Below are 19,644 nucleotides of genomic sequence, written 5' to 3'. Positions count from 1 at the left end.
TAATACCAACTTATAATTTCCACTTACATATTTTTCACATTTTTTAATGTAATAGTAGAGTAAAATGTTTGTTTTTATTATTTTATAGTGTTTAACTAATATTTTGAAAACAAAATTTAAATATATATTCTTTTAGTCAATATTTGACTTTTAAAAATTGTTCTTAAACTGAAATTTATGATTATTAAAAATCAAACTTATTATCTTGCCATTTAATATTTTAACGATATATATATATTATATATACAGTTAAAATATAGAATTGAATCGAATTAGATAAAAATATATATATAAGATTCATTTTGATAACAGTTTGGTTGAGAGTTTTTTTTTTTTTTTTTTTCATGATAAAAAATTCACTCACACATTAACATGCTCATATAAAAATTTAAATCTTGACTTTCTATTTTGAGAGTTGGGAAGTATTATTATACTATAAGGCATACAAAAACTTGAGTGAGTGGCTACTTTAGGAAATTATTTTCATTTAAAAAAAAAAAAAAAAACTTATTTTAATAGTGCACTTTTGAATGCAGTCACAATCATTCAAGGGGCATTTTTAAGTATAACGAGTAGACAGTTGGTTATTTACTAGAAAAAACTTTAGATATTAAGTATTACTGCACGCTCACTTAGTTATATTTAATCAATTTTTCTATCTGAATTTAATTTGGAATAAATTACCTTGTTACAGTAAGTCACTTCTTGAGCCCAACTTATAAGATATTGAGAATTGTTAACCAAACCTAATTTAACATTTTTAGATCTGCTTAATATATTCTGATGTGATTTACAGAAATTACAGCCAGTCAAGAAAAATTCTTTGCGACAAGCGGATATAATCCTACTAGTAGTCGGGTGAATAGCAGGACTCACTCATCAGTCAACTACTGCCCAGACCCTAAACAAACACACATATATATATATATAGTTGTCATTCCCGGGAAAATCAGCTGAAGGGTAGTTGGGCCTCCATCTTTCCAATCTTTGCATTCCATCACTTTGTCTGCCCCCAAACCCTCACCACCGGAATATTCCTTTTCGAGCCGGAATTACGTATTTGTCGGCGACATGAAATGCCTTAGGGTGTTGACTACTAAACCAACTGCAACAGTCTTCATCAGAACTTCTAAATTAGCTCCACAAGTGAAAAGGGTCCATCAGTGCCAGTCGTCTGGTGTTAGTTTTCCGGCATCCATGACAACCATCTCAACGCACGGCAAACCCTTGTCGCGGTACGCTTTGCAGGCGGTATCATCGAATATCGGGTCTGGTGTGATTCATGAGTCGCAGGGGAAAACACAGTACTTGGAGGAGAGCATTGAGAAGGTGGAAGGATTAATTTTGTTTTTGTATAAAATATTCGATATAATTTTTTTCTTTCTTTAATGTTGACATTTTATGCTTGTAGGCTATTTATGGGTGCCGATTCTTGGCAATTCTCGCAGTTTTTGGTTCTTTAGTCGGATCCTTACTATGTTTCATAAAGGTACTTTTTTCAGCACCCTATCATTCTCTTATATCTTTTGCTTTACTTTTTTCATTTCATGTTATTTTTTTACCTGTTTGTTTGGAGATGTTGTAGTCTAAGAATAAGCATAGGAGAGACATGTCAATATCTATTCACATTAGGCTTACAATTCGGTTAAGCATTAAGCTCCTTGACAAATTTCTGGTAATTTATTTTACTTGATAATGAGGTGGCTGTGATCTACGTTACCCGGACTCAAGTACGTAAGTGTTGGACATCCTTAAATTCCAAATCTTAGGATACCTCGACTTGGCTTGAAATGTGTCTAAAACTTGTATACGAGTAAGTGGTACGTGGACACGTCTTGCATACTTAAAAACGTAATATGCTACATTAAACATACTCGTGGTAATTGAAACTAAATGAAATATTGGTATAAAAAGAGAGATTTCATCACCTCAGAAACAGAAAAGTCTTCGTTGCTGTCAAATTGGGGCTTTTATTCTTCTTCCGTCTTCAAAATTATAGGATCATGGTATCCAATTTGGGTACCTATATTGAACATATATCTTATACTCACACCCGTGTCATGTCGTGTTGACATGGGTACGTTAAGGGTATAGGAGAGTCCATATAACGCAGGTTGTAATAGAATGGGCTGGCCAATGGATAAATCTTCATGTAACCATGATTACACTATTTAAATTTCATAGGCTGTAGGATGAATAGTAAATAGAATAAAATTTTAGTAAGACAAATTTGAAATTAATTAATTGTATAAAATAATAGTTTGAGAAGTTAATGATTCATAAGGAAGGTGTTAGGTCAATAAAACTTATGCTGGCATATTTCGTGAATGAAAACTAGAGTTTGTAATTTCTTGTTATTTTAGATTGGCTAGAATTTTAGAACTTAGTTAGTGTCAAGTTAGTTACCTCTTTGTTATGGTCAAGGTTGCAATTCAAGCTTCAATTAGAGGCAGAATTTTAATCTTCGACATCAAGGATACAAAGGTAAATTGACACTACCATATGCACTCACCTAGTTAGGGCATGCATTCATATATTATGGTTGCATGATTAAATGTTCAGATTTTGACCAACAGGCCAGTGGCCTAGCGGTATCAGACCCTTACTTCCCAAAGGGAAGTTAGGGGTTCAAGCCTCAGTGGAGGTATGTGTGTGTGAGTACCAACTATGAAGAAAAAAAATGTTCAGATTTTGGAAAATGTAATTGAACTGCATAAAAGTGTTCTTGGAAACATGCTAAATCTGAGCAATTTTTAATACCTAATAATTATAGTGAATTTTGATTAACTGATCTGTCAAAGGCTACTACGGGTTGCATGTCAAATAATTGACATTAATTCTTGATCGATTGAGATGTCCAGAACAAGAGTTTCCTTTTATGTTGAAACACTAAAATTCAATTCTCTATACGTTTTGTCTATAGAATAGACTATGATGTGTGTATATATATATATATATAACATAGACATACAGAGAGACACAAGTTAGAGAGGTTTTATGCAAAATTGAGTGTGTATATATTTTTCTTTAGCATTCATTAATCATATTGCATTAGATTGGTATTGTGCAACATTTGAGTATTGACACCTAAATTGTTACGGAGTTGTATTGAAGAGTTCAACATCAACGAACAATCAATCAACCAAGTTTGGAGTGGAGCATTAGTCTGGAGATCAGAATTGCTATTGAAGAAGTGAATTCATGAGGAGCCAAGTCTATTGGCATAATGGATTGTGTGCCTGGAGAATTGGGTGGAGAGTTTGGTGGATTAGTTTGTATCCAGAGGCAAATAGGGTTTCTGGGGTATGTGAAATTCAACCCGTTTTAATATCTCTTTTTAATAGTGGATTTTTTATTTGACTGGACTAGTTCTCATAGTTTTTCTTGGTTTAGGTTTCCATGTAAAAATCTTGGTGTCCATTGGTCCCGTGGTTGTTATGATTGGGCATGATGATTGGAATTTATTATTTAGTTTTAATTTAGATTTAAATTTTGATAAGTTAAAAATTCAAAAAATATAAAATTAGTTAAATCTACCATCAAGGCTTATTCACTCCCCTCTATGTCTAAATCACAGACCTTGCGCGAACTCTTTCTGAGAATTCAGAACTTGGGGTTCCGGTCCTTTCCCCATTAGAAGGAAAAATTGAAAACTTACTAATTATTGGTGTTCATTTAATGATTTAAAATATGATCATTCATTTGAATGAACTGACTCTTGATTGGCTTATTGTTTATAATTACAGTGGTAAAATCATAATCATATACATCTGCTACTTATTGAATGTATAAATTTTAAGGAGTAACAAGTCGGCAAGGGGATCATATAAATTTCAGAAATGAGTTAAATAGAGTATTTAGCCCAAATTAGAGAAAGCTCCCTCATTCTCTTGTTCGTCTTTTGTCTTCTTTCATCTCTTTAACTTTGTATCTATTCCAATAAATACTGTTGAAATTACTGATTGTGGTACTGGTGCCATGTCCTTAAAGGCTGTTTGACCCTATGAATGGCTCTTGCCAACTTGAACATTACCATCTGTGAATCCCTAAGAAAAGTACCTTGGTGGTTGTTCCAACCGACCTTTTAAACTCTTAGTAGTTTGGTCAGTATTATTTTACCAGCATAAAACAAGGCAAAAGAGGAATCTTCATGAAAGTAATATGCAAGATGCCAGGATATCATTCTTAAATAGAGCTACTGTCTTCTCTTTCATTATACTATTTAGATGAGGGGAGGAAAAGATCTAAACATAAAAGCTGGGAACATAAGACAGGATCCACAATGCGAAGGTAATGTGAAAAAATAAACAAATTTTCTCATTGAATATAGCATGCAAGACCAAGTACCTTTCTGCAAACACAATAGGAAGGCCTTAAAAAGGAAAATTCTTAGACATCACATGTAACTTTGACGAGACAAATTATTGTGGAGGGGCAGTAGTCTAATTTTTATATATTAATGGCCTTTGCTGATATTTTCAGGGGTTGAGACACTGAAATTTAGATTATATACGTGTATCGGGTGTGTGTGTCCAAGTGTTGGACCTCCATAAATGCCTAATTTTTATTAAAGGGAAATAGGGGGGGGTCTATGTAACATAGATTGAAATAAAATTACGAGCGACCGGTGAATGACAATCTCTCTTCTCTTGTCTTCTTAGTATTTCTCTATCCTTTTCTTAACTGCCAACTTACTGAAAAATACTAATGCTGTATTTGAATTCAGGAAGTGTGAAACTTCAAATCTATAAAATGCAGAAAAATATGGTGGATTTATTGGATTTTTGAGTTAAGTTTTACTTATTAAGTAGCTCTTATGCTCATTTTGATTATTGGTAATTTCTATTTCAATTTGTTAATTATTTTCGAGGGCATTCGGTGTTGCTTTTGGCTAGTCATGTATCAGACATTTCCTTCTGTGCTTTTTAACACTTTTCTTATTGCACGTGTTTGTTTGTACTTTGAAGCACCATAATGAAACTGTCATTGTACAATCCTTTTCGTCAACATATTTTGAATATCAGCATCCTTCTTCTCTCGCTGTAAAATGTTAGGATTTGTCTCAAATTGTGTTAAGGCTGTGGAGTTCTGAGAAGTCCGACAGGTCGCACTTTTGGGGATCGGTAACACTTGCCCGATATGTGCGGGATATGTTTTGTTATCTGTTTTTTCTCTTCCCAAAAGGCTGTAGACTTGTGGGGCAAGTTGTTGGGTATGCCCTTCTCAAGTTTCAAGATTTTGTGCAAATAAATCACTAAAACATACATTGGAACAGTATTTTTATTGATTGATGGGTACTCTTGGGAGTTAGAAACATCAATAGCTTTTGACGAGACTGATCTATGCTATTTGCTTTGGTATGCAGGGGTGCACCTGTGTTGTCTCATCTTTCCAACAATACTTTGTGGATGGCGGGAAGGTGATCGTGTTGCTGGTTGAATCCATTGGTGGGTTTGTTAACCATCTTTGTGCTTCTTTTTTCTCTCATTGAGTTTTCAAATGAGTTTTCTTCTTCTTTATCTTTTTCTCATTGTTTAGAAGTTGCAGTTATTGAGGAGAAGTATACGTAGGGAATGATTTTCACACTATTGTTTTTGTATCAATTGATGCTTTTGTTTAGACAAATAATATTGCTCCACAATATAAATGAAACATCATTTTATACCGATTATGCCAAAAATGGATAAACTTCTTTATACTGATTATGCCAAAAATGGATAAACTTCTTTATACTGATTATGCCAAAATGATTTTTACTGCATGAATATCTTGTCAAGTTCTACACTACCACCTATCTACTACATATATCTGGGCCTATTTTTTTGCCTCTTTTGTTTATGGTATCAACTTAATAACTGAGAAAAAGGCTTTGGAATGACCCCTATTCAACTATCTTCTTCCATCTATTCATCTCCTTGGATTTTGCTTGGTGATTTCAACATTACCATGCACATTAATGAAAAATCAGGTGGTTCAGTTAATTGGACACCCCTATGGAGGATTTCAGGCAGTGAACCAAGCAAATTGGCTTGGAGGACCTTAGATATAATGACATATTTATCACTTGGTCAAACAAAAGTCAGAATGAGGCCAACATATCCTGAGAGCTTGAGCTCTCATCAACTCCTATTAACATCACTACTTTCCCATGTCAAAATGTTTTTTCCTCCCTCAAGGCCTTTTTGTCCATTCCCCAACTCCTTTTAATCTTGTTAACTCTAATCTAGGACATGGATGCGGTGTAACGGACATGAGGTTTTGTTGGGTGTATGTGACTGAACATGTCATTGCCGTCGTGAAACTTTATTGACCTTGTACAACACCAGATGTGCTGACTCAGATTAGTCATTATGGGCTTGGAACTAACTTGACCAAGTCCGTAGGGACTTTGAGGAGACTCGATTGTTTCCATGGGGACTCATCAGAGACTCGGTCAATTACCTAGGGACTCAGTCAAGTCTCGAGTGATTCTGATTCCATTGATATGTCGGTGGGACTCAGACTCAGACAAGGCTGAGTTTGTTGAGACAGCGAGACTCGGCCCCTATAGTTTCAAGTTACTCAGAAGCTAAAGCTTCTAAAGCAGCCTCTTAAAGCCATCAATAAAAGAGACATTAGTGACACTTCCGATAGAGTTATGAGAGCTAAGCATGAGCTATCTTGCATGCATACCTTTTTCCATCTTTTGTTTGTGAGTGTTGCGCATACCTCAGTTTTAAACTGCCTGGATTTAAGTGTTAGATAAAATCATGTTGTCACATTATAGAGATCTCTATTCATCATATTCTATTTTGATTTGAAAGTAAGGTGATTTTTCCTTGCGTTAGTTAAATTAACATTTTAAACGATATGAAGCTTTGATATTTTGCTAGTTTCTTCCAATCAAAAACATAGAAAAAGGATATGTTAATGGTCATGTGTTGGTTTTGTCAACTCTTCTTGATAGTTGATAACTTTTTTTTCCAATGACTTTATTCAAAGGGATATTATTGTAAAATAATTTTATCTAATATTCAACTAAAATACTAATTCCATGTTTTACTTGAATCTTGATAAATCTGAAATCTTCTTACTATCTACTCTATGTTCTTTGATTTAAACCTATCTATCAATCTTTTATAAAGTTGCTAATTATCATTTTCGCTTCCAGATGTTTATCTTTTAGGAACAGTTATGCTGGTCTTTGGCATGGGCCTTTATGAGCTATTCATCAGCAATCTTGACATTGCAAAGTCGCTGTCAGATGAAAATGTTCCATACAGATCAAATCTCTTTGGTTTGTTCCCACTAAAGGTCAGTCTGAATTATTTAAATTTATGCAATCATTTTAATGAAGCAATGGAAGAATGTCTCTCTCCTTTTTTTTAATCTATTTATTTTGTTTTGTATCTCTAACCCAAATTTATTTTAGACCCTAGAATTGTGTCACATCCAACATCAAACGGGAACATGATGGGTTCTAGGCTTATGGGGGATAGAAGGGGAGGGGGGAGGGGTAGTTAATAGCTTAAGTTTTTGGGTTGGATGACAAATGTTTTGCCCATGATAATGGCACCAGAGCCGTGGCCCCACCCTCTCCAGGGAATGGAGCCAGCCACGATGAGCACGTTGTGTGTTGGGATGGAAAAAGTGTCACTGTCTCAACCCATCCATCTTGTATGGATATTGTTCACTTTGCACATTCTCTGTGTTCACAATTTTCAAAATGCGTTTGCACATTTAGAAGATGTCAACGCATATAAGTATCAACAACATCTCTCCCGAGGCAATTTGAGACATCACAGTCACCCCCTCTTGGAACTCATCGTCCTTGGTGGCCTCACCCTCGTGGGCTTGTGCATGGTCTCCCCATTTCCGGCTGGGGATGAACTCTGATACCACCTGTCATGACCCGCCCACCCAATGTAGGTATTGTCCACTTTGCACATTTTCTGTACTCACGATTTTCAAAACGCGTAGTTTGGAGATATCCACACATATAAATAACAACAATCTCACCCCCAAAGCAATATGAGACGTGACGTTCCATATCGGATAGGAGCATGGCGTGTTTTGGGCTTACACTCTTTAAAAAATCATTGTGAAGCCTTGCGAAAATGGAATCAATTGTTTTTTTTCATATAATTTTTAGTGAATTTGTTTTGTTTTTGATATTATTTTAATAGAGCATTTTTCTAATTCACATTTGTCTACTTATATTCTTGCTTTTCTCCCATGACGACTCCAAGTTCATTCTTGACTCTCTCTCAATATGCGTTAGTTGAGCTTTTTAACATAAACTTTAAAATGTAAATACTCATTAAGAAGGAAATCAACAAACAAAATGCAGCAACCTCGTTCCTAATTTGTTTTGTTTTAAATTTTCAGGAACGGCCGAAATGGTTAGAAATAAAATCAGTGAATGAGTTGAAAACCAAACTTGGCCATGTAATAGTGATGATTCTTCTTATCGGATTATTCGACAAGAGTAAGAAGGCTATTATTCAGTCTCCTGTGGATTTGCTTTGCTTCTCAGCTTCTGTGCTTCTTTCCTCTGGTTCTCTGTATCTGCTGTCGAAGCTCAATGGCTCAAAATAAATTTACCACACGGAGTTTAGGTAATACCTTCGGAATTGTTGCTGGAGAAATCCGAGTAAACTATTTGTATTTGTATGTATGAAAAGGCAATGCGCTTGTGCATGATGTACAGGATCACATATATGTGATAATATATATATATATATATATATATATGATTTGAGTCTTTCGTTGCCTTATATAATTTGAAGGAAATACTAGAGGAAGTGGAAGAGGAAGACCAAAGTTAACCTAGGTAAAGTTGATAAAGAAACATATTATAGCATGTGAATTGATGGAAACTACGACCTTAAATAGAACAGAAAGAAAACACGAGTCATGTAGTCGACACCAAATAATTGAAAAAGACTTCTTGTTGTTTTTGTTGTTGTTGTGTGTTATTTGATCTAGATTATGGTTTTAGATCATGATAGAGGTCGTAGTGACAGTATTACAATATTCAGTGTAGCAATATTAAAAGTATTGGTCAATGCATAATGGAAACGGATAAAAAACTGTGAAGATGTTATTTTTACTAGTAATAATGCTCGAAGAACTAACTGATTTTGCATATCACACCCCCAGTTTGTTATATATTTCATGTTGATAGTTGTTTTTAGTGAATTTTTTTGTATTAAAGGACATGATTGGTTATGAACTTGTGAGATCTTATAACCAAACCCGTTGGCGCATTGGCATCCACTCTCAGACAGAGTCTCACAGCATAGTCCATTAGGGAGTTAGGGGTGGGTATCGAAGAAGAACTGGCAAAAGTATACTTAAGAATTTCAGTCGAAAAATGTGGATACAATAGGAATGCATGGTTTATCGGTTGATGATCAACTCTTTATGTCGGAAAGTTTCTGAATCCGAGTTCGTAATGTGCCGCAGGAGCTAACCACGGAGACTATGGCGGCAAGTCCAAATTAGGTGATTCTTGAGTTTAAATTCAAGAATTTTGAGATAGCTTTCCAATTGTGCCAACCTCATCTTTAGATTCATTTCCTATTGAGGCATGGAGACCATTCAACGTCTGTTCTACATTGGATGAGCTCTTACGTCGCATTGCCTCTACCTCTACAAATATTCCTCCACCCGCATATTAGCTGACTAGGGTTAATATTGGCCTCTTCATTAGTATGGTTATGCATAATGTCTGTAAACATGAACTTTTATTATTTGTGCCTTCACTAGTTCCGGTGGTGTAGCTAAATGTGAGCGTATGTTTCATCACTAATAAAGAAATATGATTTTATTCTTTTTGCAATCCTCTAGAGATTTGAACATGTACATTTTTTATTTAGCTGCATAAAACTGGAGCATAAAAATTCAAAATTATAAAAGCTTTAAACTAATTTTTTTTTTTTTACAATTCTAAAACTAAAATGTGTTTGTTTAATAAAATTACATGACATCAGTATTCTTTTACTATCTCTGTCCGACCGTGAGTCTTGATCTTATCCTTCCTTCGCACAAGTCAATGTGGACCACACCACTCTTGTTTTTCCCTCATACTACATCAATCTTTCTAGATGGTACAATTATTGGTTTTTGGCATTTTGCCCTCTGTGGACTCTCCCTCTCACTTTCTCTGTGTGAGTGGAGGAACAACCTATGAGACCGCCGAATTGGAGGCCGGCAGCGGATTGAGGGCTCATCATGATCGATCGCATGGGTGGAACCCACTTCTTTATTTACAAGATCATGTGTACGTTTGTGACAAAATGATGGTAGGATTGAAAATTTTACAAAAGATCGAATTAAGTTGGCATTATAAGCTTAGTGGAAGAAGCATTTTCCTTTTTTCTTTTTTTTTTTCATTGCGATGTCTAATCAACCCATGCTCTTTCTAACATCCTAAAAAAAAAAATTCATTGAGGTATGCTCTTTCTAACATCCTATAAAAAACAATTCATTAAGGTTTAGTTTGGTTGGAGGTTGGAAGGTAAATGAAGGAAAGGAAAAGAAAAGAAAGATATTAATGGAGGGAAATGAAATAATGTGTTTGGTACAGTTTTTTAAAGAAAAAGAAAAGAAGCCGAAGGGTTTGTAAGGATGCATTTTAGGCATGAAGGGTTGGTTTTGTAATCATCCCCAATATGAAAGGAAATGGAGGGAAATGAAAGGAAAGATTAACATTTTTTAAAAAAAAAATTAATTCTTATACCTAATAGTTATAGTGAATTGTCAGACTTACTTTTTTTAATTGGTCATTTATGCAACAAATAAGAGAGTGGAATCTTCCACTTACTTGTATTTAGCATAAATAATTAATTAAAAACCTTTCAATTCACTTTAACTATTTGGTGCAAAAATCACTACTCTATTTTTAATGAAACTTTATTAATATCGAATTTGCTCTTAATTTATGAAAAATGGTATGATAATAAACTTAGGTAAATAGTTTTCTTTTTTTTTCTTTTCCCAAACATGATTACCATTATTTTCGTTCTTTTCCTATACTAATAAACCAAAAACAATGAGTGGTTAAACAATGTCATCTCATTTCCCTTTTTTTCTTTTCTTTCATGACCAATGTTATGTCTTTTCTTTTCCGCTATACCAAACATGGCTTCCAATTGGAATTTTATTTTTCTACTATTTAGAAATTATTTCCACGCTTGCTTACAAAAACTAGTCAATGTGGGACCTTTACGATTGTATTAAATATCAGTCTATGTGAAACACAATTAGCATCTATCACTAGTTTTTCCATTTCTTTAGATTGCATGCAACATATAACTTGTTCGTTCCATTTCTTCGATCTCTAGCTTAACACACATGTCTAAAACCTATCCTGTCAGTCTGTCACATACTCTTCATGCATGGATTCACATCACAGCCTCTATATGCCAACCCTTCTTTGTATGCTCCTCTTTTTTGTGCAGCAGCAGCAGCAGTACTTCTACTCGGCAGCAGCAGCAGCATCATCACCGCGCGTCGTCAAAACTTCAACCATCAGCTCTCCCTGTTGGCACTTTGAGCAGCCCTAAACATCCCTCGTGGACGACGACAGATCACACTACTTTCACATCATTAAAACTGTCACAAGAAGTTTGAGCCAGTGGTACCCCCTGCAAGACATTGCCCCTGCATTGGTCATTTCCCAGTACCCCCTGCCGGACATGGCCCCCGTGTTAATCGTTTGCCACCCCCTGGTGCGACCTAGCTATCTCAATATTATAAATCACATAGTATGTACGTACATGATCGACCAATCATGCTTGGTATGTCCACCTCCACCTACCTAGCATAGAAGAAAATATAATATTCTACAATATTTTCCATATTATGCACGTAGAAAATATAATAATGTAGAGATTACTTTTATGCACGTAGATACCGATTTTTTGTGCACGGAAATGGTACATATATGCTAAAAATGGTATTTCTATAATTCTATGTACAAAAATAGTACCTGATCAAAAATAGTAAGAGTAATTTGGGCAATGAATAACTTTCTTTCATGTCCACATCATTATTTTGGTATTTTTTTTCAAAAGATTAGACTTTAACTCCGTTAAATTATAAGTATGTGCCATGAGTCGATCTATCTGTGTAATAATTCCATAATAATAAGATATTCTAGAATAGATAGGATCTAGCAATTGTTAAGTCTCTCCAGTGGATCATGACTTATGAAGGCAATTCGCAGCAATTAATGTTTTTGTTTTGAGATGCTATCTGAACTAACCAAAAAAAAAAAAAAAATTACGTGGCGTCCACATGATATTATCCTTTTAATTTTCATATCTATTATTTTCAATTGGCAATATTGCTTAGTCATGAGTTGGGTGCGTATTTCAATTTAAAAACAACTTCACTTTTGTTTTTATGGATTGATCTGTTAGTAGTTACCATTTATCTATTTAATTTCACCCTCTCAATTTCATGCATGCTTAATTTATTCAAAAATATGCTTCACTGTTCGTGTATATGTTAATTGGACCATGATTTTGAAAGCATACCACTATCTATCTTATTTATATGTGGAAAAAAATATTTGTTTTTGAAATTGTTTACATAAGCTGTTGTGACAAAATAATAATAAAAATAAATAAATAATGAATTATGTATATGATTTTGGAATTTATATGAATTGTTGGAAAAACATAAACTTGCATGTCAAAAATTAAGACTTTTTGCACGTGGATATGTGAATGACAAATGTTTGTTGTAAGTGAAGTGCAACAATTACGTCGGGTTCATACGAGGGATGTATTTTTAGAGTCACATGATAATTTCGACATCAGAATAGTTAATCAATGCAAAAATAATAATATTGATTTGGAGAACTGATTTGTAAATGAAACTGAATTGGTTTTTTCATCTACATATGTCCTTGTGTATTGTTTTGTATATTGATAGTATGAAATTTTTTTTTTTTTTTTTTTTTTCAGGGTGGTATGGACAAGAAAGAGGACAAGGAATGAAAGAGATTTAAGAGAATCGCTTGTCAAGGAGAATCTGTTTAGCTTAATAATAGTAGTATTAGCTTTAAAGAAGTTAGGGGAAAAATAATAATAATAATAATTGTGGGATGTCATGATTTTCACCACCGTTGTGTGATAGACCAGTATATGAATATCTAATTCCAAAATCATTATTTTATTATTATTCTTTTTAATAACTTGGTGTTTGGGTTTTACCCCGACTAATTCACCGATCCATGCAAGGCGAACCCTCCCACAAGGATTGAATAAGGTTCGGATTATGTCCATGGTCGTGACTCTAAGAAGAAATTACGTTAAGACTTAAATTTTCAACCCAAGTCTTTTTCACTGAACCCCCTCGTGAAGATAATGCATTATGGGTTGATGTATGGAAAATGTGCAGGCCCAAATAAGCTAGAAGAGAGGCCAGGAGTCAAGAAGCACTGGTGCTGTACAAAAATATATAACAGATAAAAACGCCACAACAATATCATTCGAAACAAGGACAGAAATATAATTAAGAGCCCAAAGGTCACTTCCTTGTTATATGCCCCGTGGTTCAGGAAATTTGGAATCAAATGTTAAAGGCTATAAGAATGTCACTTATAAAACAATTATATGCTTTAAGAAATTTTAAAAATAAAAAATTGTACAAAACTCTGCTTGGTTCATTTTTTAAAAAATTATTTTTTAAAAATTCAGTTATAAAAATGTTTATTTTCAGAGAACTGTTTTTTACAATTTTCTAAAAACGATTTTTTGAGTGGCACACCAAACAGGCCTTATTTTAATAGTTCTATCATTTGTATTATAATTTTGTTAAGTGCATGAGTGATGTAAAGTGTGTTTGGGTCGTTAAATTTACACCTTGCAATATACAGTGGATAGAATTTTTTTTAGTTTTCTATCATACATTATTTAATTTATGAGTGATGATAGTTACACCGAAGTCATGCACTGATTTGTTAAACAGAATGATGTGGCAGTCCAACTGGCGGCAGAGAACATTAAATATGATTTTTTACTAATTTAATTATGCACTTGAATCACTTTTACTGTTCACCATCACATCCCTAATTTCAGAAATTTTTTCGCCGTTATCAATTTCTCACTCGAAACACTTTTACTGTTCACCATCCCATTCCTAATTTCAGAAATCTCTTTGCCATTCCCAATTTCTCTAGATAAAGATTGCGTTTTTTTTTTTTTTTTTTTCCTCTTATTCGACGCGATCTACAACAACTCCAAATGTTTTAATGATCTACAACAAGCTTTTGACGATTTGCAGAGTACCTTTGGTAAATCATATATATATGTTGCTGCAATTTTTTTTTTTTAAGAATTCAACACCAATGTCAATCCAAGATTGATTCAAACGATTAGCGTTGGTCAAATAATTCCATCTATATATATATATATATATATCTGGTTTACCAAATGCACTCAATAGTTTCAAATCATTAAAAAGTTGCAAATCGTCAAAACATTTGGAGTTATTGCAGATTACGTGAAAAAAAAAAAAAAAAAAAAAAAAAAAAAAAAAAAAAACCCAAGAAATTTGAGGATGATGAGAGAAACTTCGTTTGAAAAATTGGGGACAGCGAAAAGTTTCTGAAATTAGGGAAGAGATGATGAACAGTAAAATTGAATAATTAGATTATTAAAAAATCACATTAAATCACGTTCTCTGCCAGCTGGACTATCACATCATTCTGTCCAAGAATTCAGTACATGGTTTCGGTATAATTATCATTACTCTTAATTTATTTATTTATAATTTTTATTTTTGATAATTGTATTAGAAGAAAATTGGGTACATAAAAGGATGGTATACCCACCTATGTACAACAGGGGAACCAAGCGAAGTATGAGAAAGTGAAACAGAGGAGAGGCTAGGAAAAGATCATATATATACATAAGACTTGGTTACAAGCCTCTCTGAATCCATGAAGAAGAATCAAATTTAAAAGTGAAAACATTTTCTAAGGGTGGCTACGGACTGGATTGGATTAGGCATCAATCTTAATCCGATTTGCTCCTAACGGATTGAAAAATTTTGAATCTGTCACCAATTCGTTATCCCACGGATCGAATCCGTTGAATGACGAATTGGATCCGCGGATTGGAGTTTTTCCTACATATTCCATATTATTTATTTTTTAACCATAACCCAATAGATAAAATTTCAATTTATCATGATAATCATTAACTAATATATTATTAGAGTTCACTAAATGATCATCAACTAATTAAATTAACTATTACATTATTTGAATATATATATAGATATCTCATGAATTGGATCGAATCGAATTTTACTCAATTTGTGACTCGATCCGTGAGATACGGATTTGATTTTTTTGAATTCGCCACGGATTCGTTGTTGTGACAATTCAATCCGATCCGATCCGCACGGATCAGATCAGATTTGTAAATTAACAGATTTGCCCACCCCTAACATTTTCAGTCTAATAAGTAATATCGCCATTGATCAAACATAAAACAGAGTGCTCATCCAAATAGACATTACAAAAATCTTTTGTTGTTCGTCTCTCTCCACTCAAATTGTAAACAGCAGCAGCAGAAATGGAGATCACTGAGAGTGGAGCAATTTGGCCAATGGCCCAATCATAACCAACCTTAACAATTATTAACCAATTATAGGACTGAGAAAGAATTCGTTATATATAACCACAGTATCATTAATCAATTATATCTTGTCAAATAAAAAGTACAATTATTTTATAAGTCATTTGACTACGTGTGGTATTATCTTGTCACATAAGAATACAATGTCATGTAGAACCCTATATCATTTATGTTTCATGAAATTCATTGTAACTCATGCTTTGAAGTTCTCTCAATGGTGAAAAAATAAAAAATAAAAAAATTTGTTAGGTCACTATGGAAGCAGAATGAACAACATTTTTCAATAATAAATGAAAAAATTGAAGTGAATATTATTTGATCAACAATAGTACCAAGTAAGTTGAAATTGAACTTGAACATAAAAAATAATATATTATAATCATATATAAATAGAGTTAAATTAGATAAGAGTAAGAAATTTTGGCCTTTGAGATTGAGCTTTACACTGCCCTAAAGTCGATATTTTCTCTCCACATGCGGATATTGACAATAATACGGGCTTCAAGGTACAACCCCAAAAGCTCACAGACAATGTCCCTTTTAGGCACGTCCAAAGGAAGACGGGATTCTCCAAGCACATCCAAAGGAAGACGAATGCTCGTTACCCATAAACACATCAAATAATACTTAGAAAATATGTAGAAGAAAATAGGATAAAATATAGACACTCTTATATGGAGAAAATAGATTTTATTCTCACACCCAACAAATAAATGACCATGGATATATATAATACTTAAAAATGCAAATGTCTCAATAAGTTAGTGCCTCTAGTAAACCATGGAGTAAAAAAAGTTGTAACTCAAATAGTCAAGTAATTATAGTAATTAATACACTAATAATATAGGTAATAAAATATAATACATAATAATAAGTATATAATATACTGCGCAATTAAATTACTATTAATAATTTTATTTTTATTAAAATAACTCCAACACTTCAGAGTTACATCTATATATTCTTAATTATTCCCCATTCCCTTCTTTTTCTCTCTCTGGCGGTTTTGTTTGTCGGCTATAAAATGTGCCACAAAGAATGTGCCCCTTTTAAAAGGTGAAGAAAATGATTAATAAGAACATTTTTAAAAAATCCTCCGCAATCATATGGTGTTTAATTTGCTCATTAAACAATAGGCATCTTCTTACTGAAAAGTAAAAAAAATAAAATAAAACTAATCATAAAGAGAAAAATATGTTGTGTAACAGCTGGCGCAAGTATATTTCACATATAAATTAATAAAATTCTTACATATATATATAGTTTTAGCATTTCATTATCATATCTTTGTTGAAGTAAACCATCAAATTATGATAAAAATTTGTGCCTCACTATATGTGCACACCGTCCGCGCATAATCACTTTTGCGTGCAAAGTAAAAATAAAAAGAAATTTCTCTCATTTATCAGCAAGAAAAATGATAAGTAATTCATGGAATGTCTGTTTTACGTTAATGTGAAATGATGTCATTTTTTTTCATATAAACATGATCAAATAATTTTAAATTTCGAATACCATATCACGACTCTGTTAACAAATTAATACTCCAACCAATAGAAAAATATATAATTAGTACTCCAACGGCATCTTCTATATAATATATATAATATGCTTTTTTATTTTTTTCTTCTTAAAAAAATTCCATGGCAGGGACGTATGATGTTGAGGCTAAAAGATTTCACATGTGCTAGTTAGAGTATTTGTATATTTAGAGTACTTGATCAGATTGGAATTTAATTTAAATGATTACCTTAATTTTACATAGAATGGGAGTGATACACTCCTTAGAATTGGGAGAGAGAATCATTTCTTATTGCTGAAATATATTTCTATTTGATTTTTAAAATATGACAATTATGAGTTTTTTTTTGCACTTTTACAAGAAATTTGTTTCTACAAGAGTTCTCGCTCTTCAATTTTGGAAGACAAAATTATCTGAAAAATATTTTTCAAGAATTTTCAAAATACAACATATTTTTAAAAATTATAAAATATTTAATATAAATAGACTTTTTTTTAACTTTATTTTTCAAGAAACAAATTTCAGAAAAAAATAACAAAAGTCATTATTTGATTGGTCTGAAATAAAATTTTCAGCATGCCATAATGGAAAGAGTACGAAGATGTTATAAGAAATTATATAGTGTTAATTATTTGAGGAAAAGGAATATATATAAAATACTTTCATTACCACCATATCTAATCATTGTACTTTGTAAAAGCTATGTCCTTAATTTATTTTGAAATACTTTTTTTGGTAATTAATTTGTTATTGAAATATACGTGTTGCTTCAATTCCATGTACAAAGCACCAAAAGTGTACATAGCGTACGCAGAATTATTCTTTATTTATTTCAGTTCGTAAGTAATTCATGTATACTTATTTTATTCACGCTTCGTATAAATAACATGTATAGGAAAGGAAAAAGAAAAAAAGGAGCCTACATACGCTCACACGTATAAGAAACTAAATGGAGTATATGCACATTAATATTACTAACTGATAAAGTGAAAGCGACAAGTTATGATTCCTTAGTGAAACCGACAAGGTTATGATTCCTTTCCCAAAAAAAAAAAATAAAAAAAAATAAATAAAAAAAAAAAAATAAAAAAAAAAAAAGAAGAAGATGATTAACAGAAGAAGAATCATCATCATCATCATCACCATCATCAAATATATAGATATATATATATATATACGGCAGGTTCTCGTGCGGTTCAAAAGAATAGATGTTTTAGCGGATCAATAGTCAAATAGTTAATTACACATAATACTTTATCAGACATACTATAGTTAATATTTGTTATCTTAATAGTTAATTTATTATATTTAGTCAATATCTTTATTCAATCTCTCTCCTCTTTAATCTCTTTCATTTTCCTTACAATCTCCAACAGTCAATTTGTTTATAAATTTATAATCATTGCTTATGAAAAAATCCCCTACATTGAAAAGAACAAAAATTAAAAAAGCTTATTCACGAACCCTAAAAAATTTGTATCCTTTGAACCCATGAAAAAAACTTATTCAGTAATTATTCCACACTTTATTCTCAATTTGTTCTTTTAACACAGCAATACGATCTTAGTTATTTTCGATTAAAAATTGAGCATCATTCGGAAACTAATTTAAGAATTGTCCCACATGTATCTAGAGTACAGGAACCAATTGGCATATTGGAAGCATATGATAGATTAATGGCATGAGAAAGAGTTTCCAATTTACATTCCAAATTGATAAATAAGGTTTAGTTTGATATACCTGCAAGTAGTATCATGAATTGCTAGACATGTAGTATTAAAGTTCTTGTTAATGACGATCTAAATTAGAGAAACTGTGAAGTGGTAAATGGGGGGTGTGTGTGTTTTGTGTACTTGACATGGTCTCGTCAAAATGTTTCTCCATGATTATTTTCAACGACCGAAAAAAGTAAAAAAGAAGTTGAGTAATAGAAATAGTTTTTGAAATTTTTTAAAATTTTAAACGTGGATTTTCGATACCATAAAATATTTTCAAAATTGGGATGATGAGATTGGATATTTAATTGTATTTGTGCATAAAATTTAAAAGAAATTGTAATGGATGAAAAGTATGGTAAATTGACTATTGAGGTAACTATGATAAATTGGCTATTAAGATAATAAATATTAACTATGGTTAGGTCTGATAAAGTAATAATGTGTAATTGTGTAATTGACTATTTGACTATTAATCCGTTGAAAAATTCGTTCTTTTAGGCCGCATGAAAACCTTTATGATACATACATATATATATATATATATATATATATATATATATATGCTTTGTTGTAAAGTGGAATTGAAGGAGAGCAGGTTTTCAGACACTTGGTGAGATGATTATCCACCATCGCCTAGAAATCCTAGTGGGTTTTAATGATTAACTAAACACTGGCTTTCCTTATCCACCAAAAATAAAAAAATTGAGAGAGAGAAAGAAAAACACAATTGACTTTTTAAAGCGTGGAAAAGATCCAAGAAATACAG

General features: G+C 32.5%; 1 protein-coding gene across 2 annotated transcripts; it reads left to right on the top strand.

Moving 5' to 3' along the window:
* Positions 1-890: 890 nt before the first annotated feature.
* LOC132284125 (uncharacterized) lies at positions 891-9,780 on the top strand. 2 transcript variants are annotated; one of them, XM_059786196.1, is made up of 6 exons: positions 891-1,329; positions 1,412-1,489; positions 5,366-5,447; positions 7,151-7,293; positions 8,368-8,597; positions 9,448-9,780. In XM_059786196.1, the coding sequence occupies exons 1-5, from the start codon at positions 1,072-1,074 to the stop codon at positions 8,575-8,577; spliced, it is 771 nt and encodes a 256-aa protein (XP_059642179.1). In that variant the 5' UTR covers positions 891-1,071; the 3' UTR covers positions 8,578-8,597; positions 9,448-9,780. The 2 variants fall into 2 exon arrangements, with proteins under 2 accessions (XP_059642179.1, XP_059642178.1); XM_059786195.1 differs by lacking the exon at positions 9,448-9,780 and having other exon boundaries at positions 892-1,329; positions 8,368-8,761.
* Positions 9,781-19,644: the final 9,864 nt, after the last annotated feature.

The sequence above is a fragment of the Cornus florida genome, unplaced genomic scaffold, assembly GCF_030987335.1.
Source record: "Cornus florida cultivar Cherokee Brave unplaced genomic scaffold, ASM3098733v1 CherokeeBrave_3.0.0_Hap2_Chr11, whole genome shotgun sequence".
NCBI classification, from domain to species: Eukaryota; Viridiplantae; Streptophyta; class Magnoliopsida; order Cornales; family Cornaceae; genus Cornus; species Cornus florida.
This window is presented reverse-complemented; position numbering and strand designations above follow the sequence as displayed.

Excerpts from the sequence above, each read along its gene's own strand:
- LOC132284125 (XM_059786196.1), top strand. The coding sequence starts at position 1,072 with ATGAAATGCCTTAGGGTGTTGACTACTAAACCAACTGCAACAGTCTTC. Across the intron at positions 1,490-5,365 it reads CCTTACTATGTTTCATAAAG|GGGTGCACCTGTGTTGTCTC; the intron begins GTACTTTTTTCA and ends TTTGGTATGCAG. Across the intron at positions 5,448-7,150 it reads GTTGCTGGTTGAATCCATTG|ATGTTTATCTTTTAGGAACA; the intron begins GTGGGTTTGTTA and ends TTTCGCTTCCAG.